The sequence below is a fragment of the Crocodylus porosus genome, unplaced genomic scaffold, assembly GCF_001723895.1.
Source record: "Crocodylus porosus isolate Cpor-Errol unplaced genomic scaffold, CroPor_comp1, whole genome shotgun sequence".
Taxonomy (NCBI): domain Eukaryota; kingdom Metazoa; phylum Chordata; order Crocodylia; family Crocodylidae; genus Crocodylus; species Crocodylus porosus.
Genome location: NW_017728947.1, coordinates 95,680,697 through 95,696,704, shown reverse-complemented (window position 1 = coordinate 95,696,704; position 16,008 = coordinate 95,680,697). Strand labels below are relative to the sequence as shown.

Sequence of the window (16,008 nt, the reverse complement as noted above, 5' to 3'; positions counted from 1 at the left end):
GTTTAGCCATGCAGTTTCCTATTCTTAACAATGTAAGCGGCATGTCTGCTATTTTTATCATTGTTTAAAGCTCAGAAGTTCAGTATTTTCATCTAAGGGTCAGAAAGTGATTTACCAGAATGTCAATCGCTGACTCCTCAACCTCCTTGAAGCATTCTGGGAGTTTTAGTGCATTTTTTTTAATGCTAGGCCTTGCTTAGCATAAGCACTCTCTCACAATCACAAACTGACAGACAGCAGATTTAGATTAGACATTGGGAAGAACTTCTTTACAGTAAGGGTTACCAAAATCTGGAATGGGCTTCTAAGGGAGGTGGTGCTCTCCCCTGCCTTGGGGATCTTTAAGAGGAGACTGGACAAGCACCTGGCTAGGGTCATCTAACCCCAGGGCTCTTTCCTGCCCAGGGCAGGGGGTCGAACGTGACGATCTACTCAGGTCCCTTCTGACGCTAAACATCTATGAAATTTGTTTTTTGGGTGGATGAGGCCATTCTCCATTGTTCTTTGATTTTCATGATTGGAGAAATGTCTATGAGAAGCCTGATCCAAATCCTACTATAATTAATACACTGTAATTACATGCCTTTAGTTGGATCTTCAACAGTAAGGGAGTGCGTCTAGAACTCCTGGGTCTAAAAGCACAAGTCTGTATTGCCTGAGCTAAAGGATTCATTTTTGTTAGCCAAGGTTGTACGAGTCTCTTCAACTTCTACCTGTGACCTTGTGCACACAAGAAGTTGATGAATTCTAGGTGTAAAACAAAGGCTGGATTAGGCATAGATTACTGTGTGTGCTTTAGAATTAATCTTGTTCTTAGAAAATTGTTTCCAATAGGTAGAACTTACTGACTATGTTAAAAAATAGGACCAAACCCTATTAATTTCAGTGGTGCAAAGCTTTTAATAGTATAGAATGTTTTCTTCCCAGAGAAAGATGTAGAAAAGCATGAGAAATGGTTTTTCCCTTCCTGTCAAATTTATCTTTTGAGACTTCAAAATATTTCCATTTTGCTTGGAGATAAAACCAAGAGCTTTTTTCCCTGTTTTTTGTAGAAAATTGCAGAGGCAGAGGCCTACCCCAGAATAGCCAGTGAACTTGGTAGTTAGGATGCTATCCCCAGATGTAGGGAACCAGGTATTCAACTCCTTGGTCTGAATAAAGCAAAGGAGAAACCTAAACTCCCGCATTCTAGGTGATTTCCAGGATCATCAAACTATTGTCTACTGCAGAGGGGAAGGGTGGGGACATGTTTTTTTTTTCCTGCTCTTCAGCATAGAAAACTTTCCTTCTTAAAGTTTAAACAAAAGTGGCACGTTCCCACGAAGGGCTTTAGTTTTGAAGAAAAACTATTTTGTCAGGACATTCCCTTGGAACTCTTAAGAAATGTGAAATGACTTCACCTGAGCAGTGATTTATTATCGACATGCTGCCCATTAATTGAGATAATCTCCAAACAGTGATGGGGGAAAGAGATGATCAGCAATTGTAGTTTTAAAATGCCATTTTGACTAGAAGAGCAATTTAGGAGACACTTCCATCTTGATAATGAAAATTGGGCAAGGTAATAAGGGATTTCATTTTGTGAGCGAACTGACAATGCAAGTACCAGGTTTTTTAATTTAGATTTAAGTGGAATAATGGTTGATCATTTTGATGCATCATTAGTCATATTGCTTGCTAATGAGGGATTCACATTTTGTCAGAGTTAACTTTAGACATTGATAGCCAAGTCCAATGAGCATGTAAATGTTTAGAAAGGGTGAAGAACGTACTCAGAGTAATTGCACCATTTTAATTTAAAATGCTTTTCCACTGCAGCCAAAAAAGGAAGAAGAGTGATCTTTTTTCTTTAATGGAAATAATCATTCTGACTTGTGATTGATAGGCTGCTGGAGGAAAGCAATTTGCAAGGAACAAGTTAGATTTTGAAGTATGTCATCTTAAAACAGAAAACAGGAAAATAAGAATTCACTTCAATCTTGAGCATAACGTGGACAGAAGGTACTGAACCAGTACTTGGTGACTAGTCTCCATCTGTTCTGAGGACAGATATATGGCAGTTGAAGATCTTCTGCTGCAGGGGTTGGCAATGCTTTCTGGTGGCAGGTCAGAATGACCTGGCTTGGGTTGAAGGTGAGGACACAGCTGTGGCAAAGTTCCTGGCTGTGGTGCGGTGCAGTGTGGTGCAGTGCTTAGCTACAATACTGCCAGAATGTTCCCGAAGCCTCCACTGCAGCCTGCATCCAATGTCGCCACAGGCTGCATCCAGCCTACAGGCCATAGATTTTCAACCCCTGCTGTACTGTCACCTATCAATATGCTTTACCTCTAGCCTGGAAAAAAAAAACTTCCGAAGGCCTTCATAACATTTGTTGAACTCCATGTGAATTATACCAATGATCTGAAGTCTGTGCATCTCACCAACTGCGACCACAAAACAAGGGACTTGGTTATATGCAGAATAGGCATCAGTTTAATTACCATTTGTTTTAAAACTGGTTTTAATTAACCCAGTACAGACATCTGGGAGATTCTTGTAACATCTAGGAAAGACAGAGACGTTCTGGGCCTCATCCCTAAACCCCAGAAAAGCATTTGCTGTCTCTTGGAAGTGGAGTGGGAAGGTAGAATATGACATGAACCATTATGATTCCTCAAGCAAAAAACCTAAAAATTATTGCTGTGCAACTTGCTTCTGTCATTCATCTATGCATGCTCATGTGCATTTAGCTCAGATGGAAAAGGGAACAATTCACCCTGCCTACAGAATCCAAGGTTTCATGTAGGGTAAAGGTAGCTAACATTGCTGGATCCAGTTTGGGTACTACTGTATTCGTTCTCTTCGGGTTGTGCACAGTAAGTGAGTGGGAGATGCGAACATATAAAACCAGACCATGGAGGAATAACCAGCCAGAACAGAACTGCTGTTCCCATGTAACCAGCCAACAGACTGGTGCAGGCTACTTCCTGGCATTGTTGTTAGGAAATTAGTCATTGTATATGACCCTTCTTTCTCAGTACTGGGCTGGTAGGCATGTTAGAATTGCACAGCTTGACTTGCTCTTGACAAGGGAAGCAGGCATTAGGCAATGAGAACCTTTTAACTTGGGGATGGGTGAAATGTCAGATCCAGCTGCCAGCTGGACTCCATTTCCCAGCAGCCCCTGCGTGCATGGCTGGGGCCAGACTCCATGGAGATCCCAGCTACAGCTGCACTGTGATAGCACAAGGCTGGGGTTGCCATTGAGACCAGCCCCAGGGGTGCTGGCAGGACATGTGACAGGGTAGGGCAGGGGGCTGTTCCTGAGCTGCTGGGATCTTGTGGCGGAGGCAGCTTGGTCAGGGCCAGGATAGAGCTGCGATTTGTAGCCTGCATGCTCCAGGCAGGGGCATGCAGGCAGTGGGCTGTGGCTCTGTTCCAGCAACAGACCACGCAAAGAGCTGGGGCAGAGTTGCAATCTACTGCCTGCACATCGTTGCCCGGAGCGTGCAGGCTGCAGATTGCAGCTCTGTCCTGGCACTGACCAAGCTGTCCCGGCACAAGATCCCAGTGGCTCCGGAGCAGCTCCCTGCCCTGCCCTGCCCTGCCCTGCTGTGTGCCCTGCCAGCATGGCTGGGGCCAGACTGGCTATCACAGCACAGCTGCAGCTGGGGTCTCCATGGAGACCAGCCCCAGCCCTGTGGGCAGGGACTGCTGGGAAATGGAGTCCATTGCTGGCTGGATCTGGCCCAGAGGCTGAACTTTACCTGCCCCTGTTTTAACTGTAGCAGTGACCAGGCCACAAAATTGCTGTCCTTGGATCTTCGCTTGCAAATACATATGAAAATGAGACCATGATCATTTATGGTGCTACCTTCTGGCTTGAAGGAAAGCCTAAGTTCACTATCTGCAAAATCATTCCATAATAGTTGATTAAAGACTTTAATTGAGGTAGGTAAAAGCCACCTTTTTCACAGCTTGTAAAGGGAAAATTGATAGGGTTGAATGGGTTATGGGAGTGAATTCATGATTATATCAGAGCTTTTTAAAAACAAGGAAGTGTTCAGAGGTCAGGAAATCTCAGAGTTCCCACATGGGCCACTTGGCTGCAAGGAAAGGGACTCTGATGGGAGAAAATGGTGCATCTTCTCTGAGTGCATGGAATGGAAGCAAGCAATGGAAGTGCAGTCACCACATGACTGTCCTAAAGGTTTTGGTTGTGGTCAAGCCCTTGGGGTTACCGTGCTTTTTATATACAGTTGAGCTGATTTATGAGACATTCCATTAAATTTTATTGCACCAGTGGTTTTTCTTTAGTTCTTTTGAAGTGGAAAATATCATTTCTGCAGCAAATGCAAGTCAAAAGTCGTAATGGAGCATAAAAATCTAAAAGGTCATGCTTTTACAGCTTTAAAGCCAAGAACAATACATTGCTTGATATACTTAAAAATCTGTAAAGTTAATGAGCATGTTTATGAGTGGTGAAGTAATGATATAATTCTCATGCCAGATCCTTGATTTTAGCTTCTGATATACAGGATCTTTAATGGGTATCCTTTTTAAAATAATTCTCATTCTAAGAGTGTCTCGTTATGGATTCATGGAATGAGAGGGCTAATAGCCCAAGACAGGCTCCCTCATAAGAGGATTAATCAGTGCTCTTAAAATACCTGGTCATGTTCTGTTCCGAGTGAGAGGTTGGTTTTTTTTGGGAGTTTTTTCAGTGTAAATGTGTGTTATTTATAATATCTGTGTATATGACATGTAGCATATCTGTTTAGGACGCCTTGTGTACAAGAAATTCTTAGTCAAATAAAAAATGTCCCTCTTGCAAACAAGACTATGCAAGCTTTAATAAATGCGTGTGACAACATTTAAAAACTCATTACTTTTTCAAATGCTTGTAATAGAAATAGCCAATGTAGACTTAGTGGAAAAACTAGAAATGTTTTCTCCTAAAATTGTATGAGTGCCAAAGTAGGTAAGCGGTCAGAATTCATATATAATTTTCCTATTTGCATCTTAACAGAATTTTGATTCAGTGATTCAGAATTCAGGTGGAGCTGGACAGAAGAAAATATCATCTTAGGCTGCCTATATATATATAATAGAGTAGATAGTAAAAGCTTAATTCTCAACTGCTTGCAAATGTTTTTCCAGGTGTTGACAAAAGGAAAATCATTTAAACTCAGATGGTCATTTTAACCATCATTTCAAGAAATCACTATGGGAACAGACTGCAGTACAGAAATGGTCATAGAGAAAAAGCCAATAAAGAATGCTAAGCAGAATGAGCATCTTTTTTTTTTGCTGGCTAATAATACAGACAGTCCTATTTTCTTTCTTTGTTTTTGCAGCAGTCTAGCACCGGGGATTTGAGGACTCTAAGAAAAGGGCTATCCCCGTACCACTCTGAATCACAGCTGTCGTCATTGCCGCAGTATCAAGATGCCATGCAAAATGTAAGAGCCTTTTAGTTACCTGGGGTATTTATACAGAAAAATCTTGAGTTTTCAGCAGAAGAGAGCTTGAGCTGAGAGTCCCTAAGTGCAATTGCTGGCAGGCTGAGAGCCAGCTTTTCTGAACCCCGTCGTCTGTGGTGTAAAAGGAAGGGGAAGTGGACCCTTCAGCATTCATCAGTCTTAGCAGCTGCATTTTTCCAGAGCTGGGGGAATTCCTGGAAGTGCTAGCTATTACCCGTAATAGAGATCTCTGTCACCCAGTCTTAAAACAAGGTGAGGGCCAGTCAAACAGGTGGCTTGCTTTTCTTAAGTTGCCTTTTCTGATTGACTCAGGTCAAAAAAGCTGACACTGAAGAAGCAAAAGACACCCGGTCCTGTGCCTTAACAATTATTCTGTGAGATCTTTAATGCTTGAATTCTTGGTGCTTCATGTTTACTCTTAACCTTTTCGGCATAGCCAGTAGGCTTCATGTAACACAAAATTTGCCTGTTCTGCTTCCCTTAAAATGACAAAAGAATCCTGATTGACAAAAGCGAAAAGTCCAGAGAAAGCCAAACATTATACTGTTGACTTTAAGGGCTCCTCTTTCTAGTCCCACACCACCCATGAATTGCTGGGCAAAATGTGCCCAATGAGACTGTACCGGGATTGAAAGTCCTAGAGGATCATTTTAAAAATATTTATCTATGCACTTTGGAATATTATATTTGTTCAACTACATTACAGCCAAGATTGTAATTGGGAGCGTGTGATGTGGTGTCGAGTCACGTTCTGGTTATAATTGACCTGATCTTGCATACAGCTGTACCTGTTCTTTATCATTCAAGATCCTGAGCCCAGTCATTCTTATTGCAATAACATGTGTGGAATTTAACAAAAGGCCCACTTATTACTTCGAGAGGTATTGATAATGATAAGTCTGAGAACCTGCTAGATTTTGCAGTGTATACTGCAGAGCTCAGCATTGCCTCATTATGGCAAATGTCATTTTAGAGAGGTTTCCAGATTCAGCCTTCCTTGTGTAAATATGATAGGGGGAAAAAAATCACAATTAGGCAAGTACTAATTCTGTGTAAGGAGAGGGAAAACATCAGTCACTTTGCATATTTTAATAAGAAATATTCAATAGGTATAAACGTATAGATTTTTTTCTGTTGGATTTTAGTGTTACGAGAAGATGACAACAACTTGTAAATTAAATAAATTTAATAGAATTCACTTATATGCCTAGCTTCATCCTACTTAAGGTATTCAGGTGATTTGTGAGAGATGAAAGGATCAAGACTATAGATAGAAAACCAATGGCAGGAGTTTTGTTCTTAGAAGATTATGCCTGTGGAGGAAAGCATTTTTGCTTCTCTTCAAGCATTCTTAACATACAGATTTGGACAGAGCTACCTGACTCCATGGGAGTAGAAATTAGTCTGCAGGGATTTTTTTTCTGCTTGAGGTCCAGTTCATATAAGACACTTGAAATCTTGCTGTTGCCAGGGGATGCACAGGGTGTTGGTCTGGTGAAAGCTAATAGAAAGGTGTCATATTCAGTGTTAATTGAGTGTTAGTGCTTCCCATTATTACTTAAGAGAAAGTGATGGCTTTTCTACGAGGTCATAATTAAAACCTTTCTCAAGAGAGTATTCCTTGAGTGGACTTCTTCCACCTTGTTTCTAACATTTCTTCCTTTGTGGAAAATTATTGAGAAAGTTAAAGCAAAACAAATCCCATGTTATTTGCATTCTTAAATGTTGTTTTTATTTTATATGTTTTTTTAGTTCAGGTCACTTTGCTTGTAGGTTCCTGAGTACTACATAAAGAAATATCTGTGTTAGTAGCTGGTCCCCTTTCTGGTGAAGGAAAAAGATCTGACAGCCATGCTGATTCCTTTAGACCTCTCTGCCACCTTAAGATAGTGAACTGCAAGTCATTATGAGTTTGCTTGCAGACTTGTATAAGATCGCACAGAAGCTCTTTTCCTTTCAAGAAAGTCCAACAAGCAGAATTAGGTAAGTTGTGTTCTGCCCTTTGGGCTCTGTTGTGCAGAAGTCTATTCTGTCCCATTCTGTGCAGTATTCTGGGAATATTAGTGAAGAGTGCTGCAATGTCTTGAGTTGTTGTATGTGATGCACCTCTGTACATCTCCAGAGGCTCTGACCCTTCTGTTGTAGATCAGTTTCTGATGCAAACTAGACCATGGAGGGCATCCCAAACTGGGTTCAAACCAGGGTTGCACCTGGAATGTGTTCAGAGTTTGCAGCCAGTGCAGTAAACTGCTGTCTACTTAACTCCTGCACAGAGTGCAAGAATTAAGTGGGCAGGAGCATATCTACACCCTGTGATATGCACCGACTATCCAAACCTTTTGGAAGAGGAAATCTTAAATGCTGATTTTGACTTATACAGTCCTAAACGATTTAGATCCTGGCTGCTTAGCAGCTCATTTTCTGTGTGGATTCTTTCTCATCCCAGGTAAGCTGAAGGACTCATATTGGCATCTTAGCATCCTGCTGTTTTATGCAGGAGGACACTAATGTCTTGGCTTTCTCAGTGTGAGGTCCTTGAAACTTGAGTGAACCCACTGGTCACCACAGTGCAGACTTTGGTGATCTTCAGTTTGTACTGAAAGCAATACCATTTTCACCAGATTTCTCTGGGGATGTAAGAGGTTGAGTGCATGCTGTTGGAGTTGGATTTGAGGAATTGCTTAGTCCGAGTTGTATGGATTTCTGTTCGTATGTTCTGTCTCAAGATGTTTGGGGAGGAATTTTATTTAAATAAATCTAACCAGATTTTGAAAGGAATAAATGATGGTGACATCAGGTACTTGCTAGTTGCATCATAGTAGGAGATAGTCTTGTGGTTGAGGCATGGATTTGAAAGTCATGAGACTTAGATGTGTATTTCTGGCTCTCCTTTAGGCTTTCTCTGTGAACCTACTCACTTCTCTGTGTTGGAGGTCCTCATTCATGAAATGTGATGGTTGGGGAAATAATTACCAACTTCATTAGAGATGTTTTTGAGGTGTAATTAATCTATGTCTGAATAGTGCTTCAGGATATGCTCACTGAGTACAGACACTATCATTTGCTTTTTGCATCTCAATTTCCTCTCCATCACTAGAGAGGAAATTTCTCAAGTTCTGTTTTGTTTGTATATTGTCTCTAGAACATCTAAGGATGGATCAGGCTCATGAGATGGAACTGGAATTGTAACAATTCACATCCCTCATTCTCGTAAAGTGATAGCACTACTATGCTTCACTGTTGTGTGCCTTTAATATTCTCCCAAACAGACTTCTGCCTCAGGGGTGTGGGGGGTGAAGGTCTTTCTCCCACAAAAGCAAAGCCACTTTAGCACTTCAGCTTGTGTGAAATCTCACTTTGTTTTCCTGTGCATTTGCTGTCAGGGACAGGGCCTTGGTCCACAACTAAACATGATGGTGAGAGCCAACAGACTCATAGCTCAAGACAGTGAGTCTAGGGTGAGTTTAAAACACTTGCACCTGATTTGATCCAGGGAGGTGCCTCTGCTCTGTCACTTTTTAGACAACTCTAGGACTTTGTTGAATTCATAGCAGCATCCCACAGCTGTTTCAAGGGACATAGTATTTGCATACAAATCCAATCCAGTCCATCAGTCAATCAATAAATAATGTGTGCGTATAAATAAAACCTGATTTGGGAAAATAATACCTACAACGTGTAGATTGTCCCTGCTGAACAGGGGAACATTAGCAAATTGCTTAGGTGGCTGTTGGAGTGGAAGAGCAGAAAACTTTATGGCTCTTATTTTGTTTTAGGAGAACCAGGATACTCTTGCTGTCTGGAAACAGTAAAAAGTGACCTTTTAAAAACGGGGATCACAGGGAGGGCCAAATTCCTAAATATTGACATTTAACCCCAGGATTGTAAAGGGTTTGAAGCACCATTGGGTCATTTTTGAGGGATTTTCTTCATAACCATATTTTTTCCTTCTCCTTTTTTAATAGAGATGCACATATTCACATGGCTCCAGCAGCTGAGGTCTTAAGAAAAACATGATATTCTATGATGCACCTAATAACGTTGAGTGGAGTATGTACTTGCTAATATAATTAAGGGAAAGTTGTTACCTTTCGAAGATGTACTTGACTCCCTTCACTTCTATCAGGTTGTGCTTGTTCTGGACTGCTCAAATGGGAAATAAGCGGTGGGACCACCCTCATGATAAATTGTGATACATTCCTCTAAATGTTCTTTCTTATATTTTTGACATATTACTGAGTTCACATCTCAGTGAGATGGATGTAGCAGTTCCTGCTTATTAGAACTGTTGTTCCAGGCTCTCCACAGCCTCATTTATGTTCCAGTTATACTGAGTTTTCTTCCCAAGCGGCTCAACTTGCCTTTTATTAAAGTGAAAGCTGAGATCCTGCAAAATGGCAGCTTCAGAGAAGTGCCAGTACAGTGCTTATACCATGATCCAGCCTTGTTAAAAGGTAAAGCCTGTTGCTGCAGAGCTCTCTTGGATGAGTACAGACCATTCCAGTGTTCCTAGGAACATTCCCCTGTCATCACAAGCAGTGATGATGACTTCTGAACCTGCATGTAAATTTATCAAGCTGAGAGTTAGGGTTTTTTCCCTCTTGATGATGGGGTTTGTAAGTCCCACATGAGAATAAAGGAGCAAGACCTCAGCTGAAGCCCAGACACAGATCCCTTTTAAGTCTTAGGTACTTGACTGCTTCCAGGTCCACCCTATAAAGACTCTGAGGCAGGGAATAAGTCAGGTCAGGTTGTGAATCTTCAATCCCATTTGACACTTGAGGGGTAAGTATGGTGGAGCTGAGACGAGGACAACAGCGTAAGGGGTAGTGGAGACTGCAGGGTGTGACTGCTTGCACAAGAGACTGGAAGTGTGGTCTTCTGGGCTGTGAAAGAGGCAAAACCCACCTCGCTCATCTACACTTCTATGAGAAGGCTGTTCCAAAACCTTATGGCACTGAGAGTCAGAAACACCTACTCTCCAGCCTAGGGGTATTCATGCTCAGATAATACCTGTCTTATGCCAACATTGCCTTTTAACTTAACTCCCTCTTTGCTATTTTCCTCATGATACATTTTACAGAGCAGTCTTATCCTTTCCCAGCTCTCGTTTTCGAAGGTTAGATAAACCAAGTTCTCTTTTGAGGGAAGAGGCATTCCATCCTTCTGATCATGGCACTAGGTTTTTTCTACATTTGTTCTAGTTTGAATTCATCCTTTGTGAACACAGGGTGACCAGCATTATACACAGGATTCAAGATGAGGTCTTCCAAGTGCCTGGTACAATGGCATGACTCCTTCCCTGTCTCTACTAGATATGCCTCACCTTGAGGTGTTTTAGGATTGATTTTTTTTAAATAGTTGGAGTTCATTGGTAGCTCACAGTTATCCAGTGATTGGCTAATTCATCTAGGTATTTTCTCTTCCTTTCTTGTTCCCCACTGATTAATCCCCATCTTTTATCATACATTCTTGTTGTTAATTCTTAAGTACATGACCTTGCCATTTGTACTATTAAATTTCATCCCAATTTCATTATTTTAGTCCTCAAAGTCGCCCAGTTCTCTCTGTTCAATACTCTGAAATCATCTGAGTTGCAGAGACTAACAGGTCCAAGTATAGACTAATAACTACAGAAGTGTTTTTCTTTTCTTAAATACTTACATGTTTGTCCTTCTCCACTCAGTTGGTACTACCATCAGTTTGATGCTATCCTGCCTTGTGTCATCAAGAAATATTACTTGCAGGCTCCTATTCTGTGCGTCAGGGGCACTAATGGGGTTCTTTAAACAGGATTCATCCCAGGCTGATATTGGAGGAACTCCCCTAGTGATTTCCTTTGCACCCAGTTCTCTTTCAGCTTAACTGGTAATTTCCCATGTAATACCACATCAAATGCTCTACTTGGGTCCAGATAATTTAGAACTATTTCATTATCTTTGTCTCAAAAGTCAGTTCCTACAGAAGGTAATGGGTTAGTTTGGCACAATCCAGCTTTGGTGAACTCATGCTGTGTACTTCCCTGACTTTAATCTTTTCTTCAAAATTTGTTCCAAATTCTCATGTGCTGTTGAGGTCAGACTAACACCTCAGTAGGTGCCAGGATAACTTGTTTTCCTTTTCATAAATAAAAATATGACAGTTGGAGTTCTGCAGTCAACCACTCTGATATGACACTTGCCTGACAAACCTTTTTGCTGACTTGCAGTTTCATGTGTCAGTGTTTTGGCACCATGCATATGATGATTTCTTTTCCCAGGCCTCATTCCCAGTAGCCATCCTGTTTTTGCATCCATGTTCTACATCATCCTGCTATTGAAAGCAAGGCAAAATATTCATTTAATTTTGGGTTGTAGCTGTATTATCTTTAACTTCTACACTATCCTCATTGCATAGGATCCTCAGTACTTATTTAATTTATATAGCTGAAGAACTTTTGTTTTAAATTCCTTTGAATCTAGTTCAGTGTGACCTTTGGGAATTCTTACTTTATCCTTACACATTCTGATGTAGCTTCTTTGCCAGTCAACCCTTTTGCCATTTTCTGAAGAGCTCGCTTTGTTTACTCCAGACATTGTTTTTTTGAGATGGTAGTTCACGCACATTGGGCCAGGAGCCCTCCCCTGCAAGTTCTTCCCCTGGCTCGACATGTAAATTCCATATAGATTTTGCATGTGAATTAGGGATTCCAAGTCTTTTAAGTTCCAGTATTACAGCTGGGAATATTTGGGCTCTGCCAGATTGGTAGTATTTATTTTCCTGTGTATATCTAGGAAGTTAGTGTAGGAATGACACAATTCCTAGTAGTAATTATCTGTAGTAACATTGAAGAGATCACAAAGCATATTCAAATCTGACTTTGGGGATGTATAAGAGGCCCACTACTGCTCCTCCCGTTAGGTCTCTCTCATGTTACCTTTCATGAATCAATACAGAAAAAGGTAACTTAATAGCCTGGGCTCATGTTCCTACAATGAAATATCTTCACTCCACCAATTAAAAAACCCGATTTACCAGAGAGGAAAGTCATTGGGATTTGCTTTTTGTTACCAGTCTCCCAGAGGTATAATTTGGCTTGTCATAGCAAACAATGTAGCCATAAAAAGAATTGTACTTTTCTGTAATTTGATTCATTATCTTGAATCTTATAGGGTGTAGGATTTCAGGAAAATGTGTCAATTTGCAGAGGTTTTTTTCAAAATTAGAAACAAAATTAAATTCATTATAATTATGTAGAACTTTTATAGCACTTTGCTAACAAAGGTAAAATATGTTTGGTGGCCTATGTGTGTTTATTTACATATACATATATAGTCTTTAGGTAAGACTGTTTACCTATATGAATATACATATTCACACACAATATCCATACTTTGTGGAATTGCTTTTGTTACTGTGTAAATATATGTACTATGTTCATAGGAAACTCATTCATTGCTTATAGAACGCCTTCTAGATATATTTCTGAAAAGTGCATTTTCTCTTTCCATGCAGCAGATGTTTTTATTATTAAATGAAAAAAAACACTTTTGTATATGTACGGGGGAAGCACTTGGATAATACTGTGATCTGTACTGTATGTAGCACATTCTAAAATGTATGGGATATCTCCTCAGGTTGCTGCTGAGGTTGTGTGGGAAGGCAGGATAATGGCAGCCAGAATTCATACCACTGCTCTAATGAGAGTCCTGTCTGGTCCTTTGTGGGTGGAAAGTCAGTGACCCCCACACAAGACATCTTTGATATGAGGATTGAGTAGAGTAGAAAGAAAACTGGCATAAGAATAGGAGATAATTTCTTCTTTTGTCATTTCTCTCTGAAGGGAAATATCATGAAGCTGATGTTCGATATAATCACCGAAATCCATAAAGGATGAGACCGTAATCAAAATAAGGGATCATAGGAAGGTAGGGTTGGAAGGAACCTCAAAGGTCATTTAGTCCCTGATCATGGCAGGATCATCCCTGACTAAACCATCCCATCCAAGTGTCTGTCTAACCTGCTTTTGAAAGTTTCCAAACATGGTGATTCCACAGCTATGCCAGGTAGCCTCTTCTAATGCCCATACTCAGAGAGTTCCTCCTGATCTCCAGCTCCAGCTTGAGGCCATTACTCCTAGTTCTGTCACTTACAGCCACATAGAAAACCCATCTCCATCCCTCTCTACAATCACCCTTCAGGTATGTGAAGACTACTATCTAATCCTCCCTCAGTCTTGTCAAATTAAATAACTCTAGTTCTTTCAGCCTTTCCTTATAAGTCTTGACTCCAAGGCCCCTAATCATCTTTGTTGCTTTGTGCTGAACTCTTTCTAATCTGTTCATGTCCTTCTTGAAGAGTGGGCCCAAAACTGGACACAGTCTTCCAGGTGGAGAGTCATCAGTGCTGAACAGAGAGAAAGAATTACTTTCCTTGATTTGCAAGTGACACTCCCATTAATACAACCTAATTTTGGCTTTTTTTTGTAATAAGGACATGTTGCTGGCTTGTATTCAGCTTATGGTCCACTGTAACCCCAGGCCCTTGTTTGCAGTACTGTAGCCTAGCCACTCATTCCCCAGTCTGTTTTTGTGCATGTGGTTATTCCATTCCAAGTGCAGGAATTTGCACTTGTCCTTGTTAAATTTCATCCTGTTGATTCAAGACCATTTCCCAGTCTAAGTCATTCGGGATCCTAGCCCTACCTTCCCGTGTCCACAATTCAATCCAACTTTGTGTTATCCACAAATTTCCTAACAATGCACTTGATCTCAACCTACAAATCATTAATAAATATGTTCAGCAATACCAGACCCTGGACAGACCCCTGGGGAATCCCACTTGGTATCTCCTCCCAGCTGAGCATTGAACCATTGATAACTACTCATTGAGCAGGATGATCCAACCAGTTAAGTATCCATTTTATAGTACTTTAGTCTGTATTTCCTTAGCTTGTGAATGAAGATGTTCTGGGAAACAGTGTCAAGCCTTGTTAAAGTCAAGGTATGCCACATCCATTGCTCTCCTCCCACTCACAGACCCTGTCACCTTATCATAGAAGGAAATAAGGTTGATCAGGCGTGACTTATTCTTAGGGAATCCATGCTCTCTGTCTGATCACCTTGTTCTCCTTTAAGTGCTTCACAATGCATTCCTTGACAATCTGCTCCACAATCTTTCCAGGTATGATTCCTGGATCCTTTTTCCCCTTCTTAAAGACAGGCACTAGAGTTGCCCTTTTCCAGTCATCCGGGATCTCGCTCAACCTCTGTGAGGTCTCCAAGAGGATAGCCAATGGCTCTGAAATTACCTAAGCCAATTCCTTCAGTACCCTAAGGTGCATCTGGCCCTGCTGACTTGAAAACTAAGTAATTCCTAACCTGTTCTGCCGTTACTCTAGGCTGTTTGTCTCCTTCCCTATCTCTGCTACCAACTGAACTCATCAGCTGTTAGCTGCCCCCCATTTATGAAAACTGAAGTAAAAATGCTTAACTACTTCAGCCTTCTGACTAGCTTGCATTCTGCATTTCATAAGGGAGCTATGGAATCTCTAGTCATCTTCTTACTTTTGACATACCTATAGAATACCTTTTTATTGCCTTTTATGTCCCTTGTCAGCTGCATCTCACATTGTGCCTTGGCCTTCATAAATGTCTCCCCGCATGCCTGTGAGATACTCTTATACTCTTCCGTAGTACTATGACCAAGTTTCCAATTTTTATAGGATTCCCTTTTGAGTTCCAGCTTTTTGAAGAGATTGCTGTCTAGCCAGGTGGTCTCCTATTGCACTACTTCTTATCTTTTTATCAGCATAGCTTGTTTCTGCACCCTAAAAGAGCCTCCTTAAAGTACAGCCAACTCTCCTGCACTCCTTTCCCCTCAGACTTGTCTCTCAAGGGATCCTATGAACCAGGTCCTTGAATTTTGTTAAAGTTTTGCTTTTCTGAAGTCCATTATCTTTATTCTGGTGCTTCACTTTCTTCCTTCCTCCCTGATCTTGAACTCTGTGATCACTGTTGCCCAAGTTACTTTCCACCTGTTACATGCTTAACCAATTCCTTCCTGTCTGTGGGTAGGAAGTCGAGAAGACCTTCATTGGCATCTGTACCATCTGAATCAAAAAGTTATCCCCAGCACATGCCAGGAACTTTCTGGACTACTTGTGCACTGCTGTGTTTCCCTCTTAGCAGATGTCCTGATAATTAAAGTTCACCAAGAGATCCCTTTCTGTTGCTGTGCTGCTTAGAAAGTCACTCCCAGCCTATAGGTGATTTTTTCTCTCTAGATGTAGCACTTTGCACTTACCCTTGTTAAAGTGCATCTTATTCTGTTCTGCCCCCATTCCCAGCCTGTCCATACCCACCTGAATCTGTTCCTTGCCCTCCATCCCATGATCACCTCTTGGCGAAACTGGCCAATTGTGGCTTTGGGTCCACCACGATCCGCTGGCTGGGAAATTGGCTCCGTGGTCAGACTCAGAGGGTAGTAGTTGATGGAAGTCAATCATCGTGGTGTCCTGTGACCAGTGGGGTCCCCCAAGGCTCTGTCCTTGGACCCATATTGTTC

General features: G+C 41.2%; 1 protein-coding gene across 3 annotated transcripts in view; it reads left to right on the top strand.

Annotated features, from left to right (window-relative positions):
- Window positions 1-16,008, top strand: part of CCDC85C (coiled-coil domain containing 85C) — a 180,034-nt gene that overhangs the window by 123,853 nt on the left and 40,173 nt on the right. For all 3 annotated transcript variants that reach the window (XM_019552493.1, XM_019552494.1, XM_019552492.1), the window contains one exon: window positions 5,338-5,442. In XM_019552493.1, the coding sequence (XP_019408038.1) occupies window positions 5,338-5,442 (105 nt within the window). The remainder of the gene's footprint in view (window positions 1-5,337; window positions 5,443-16,008) is intronic.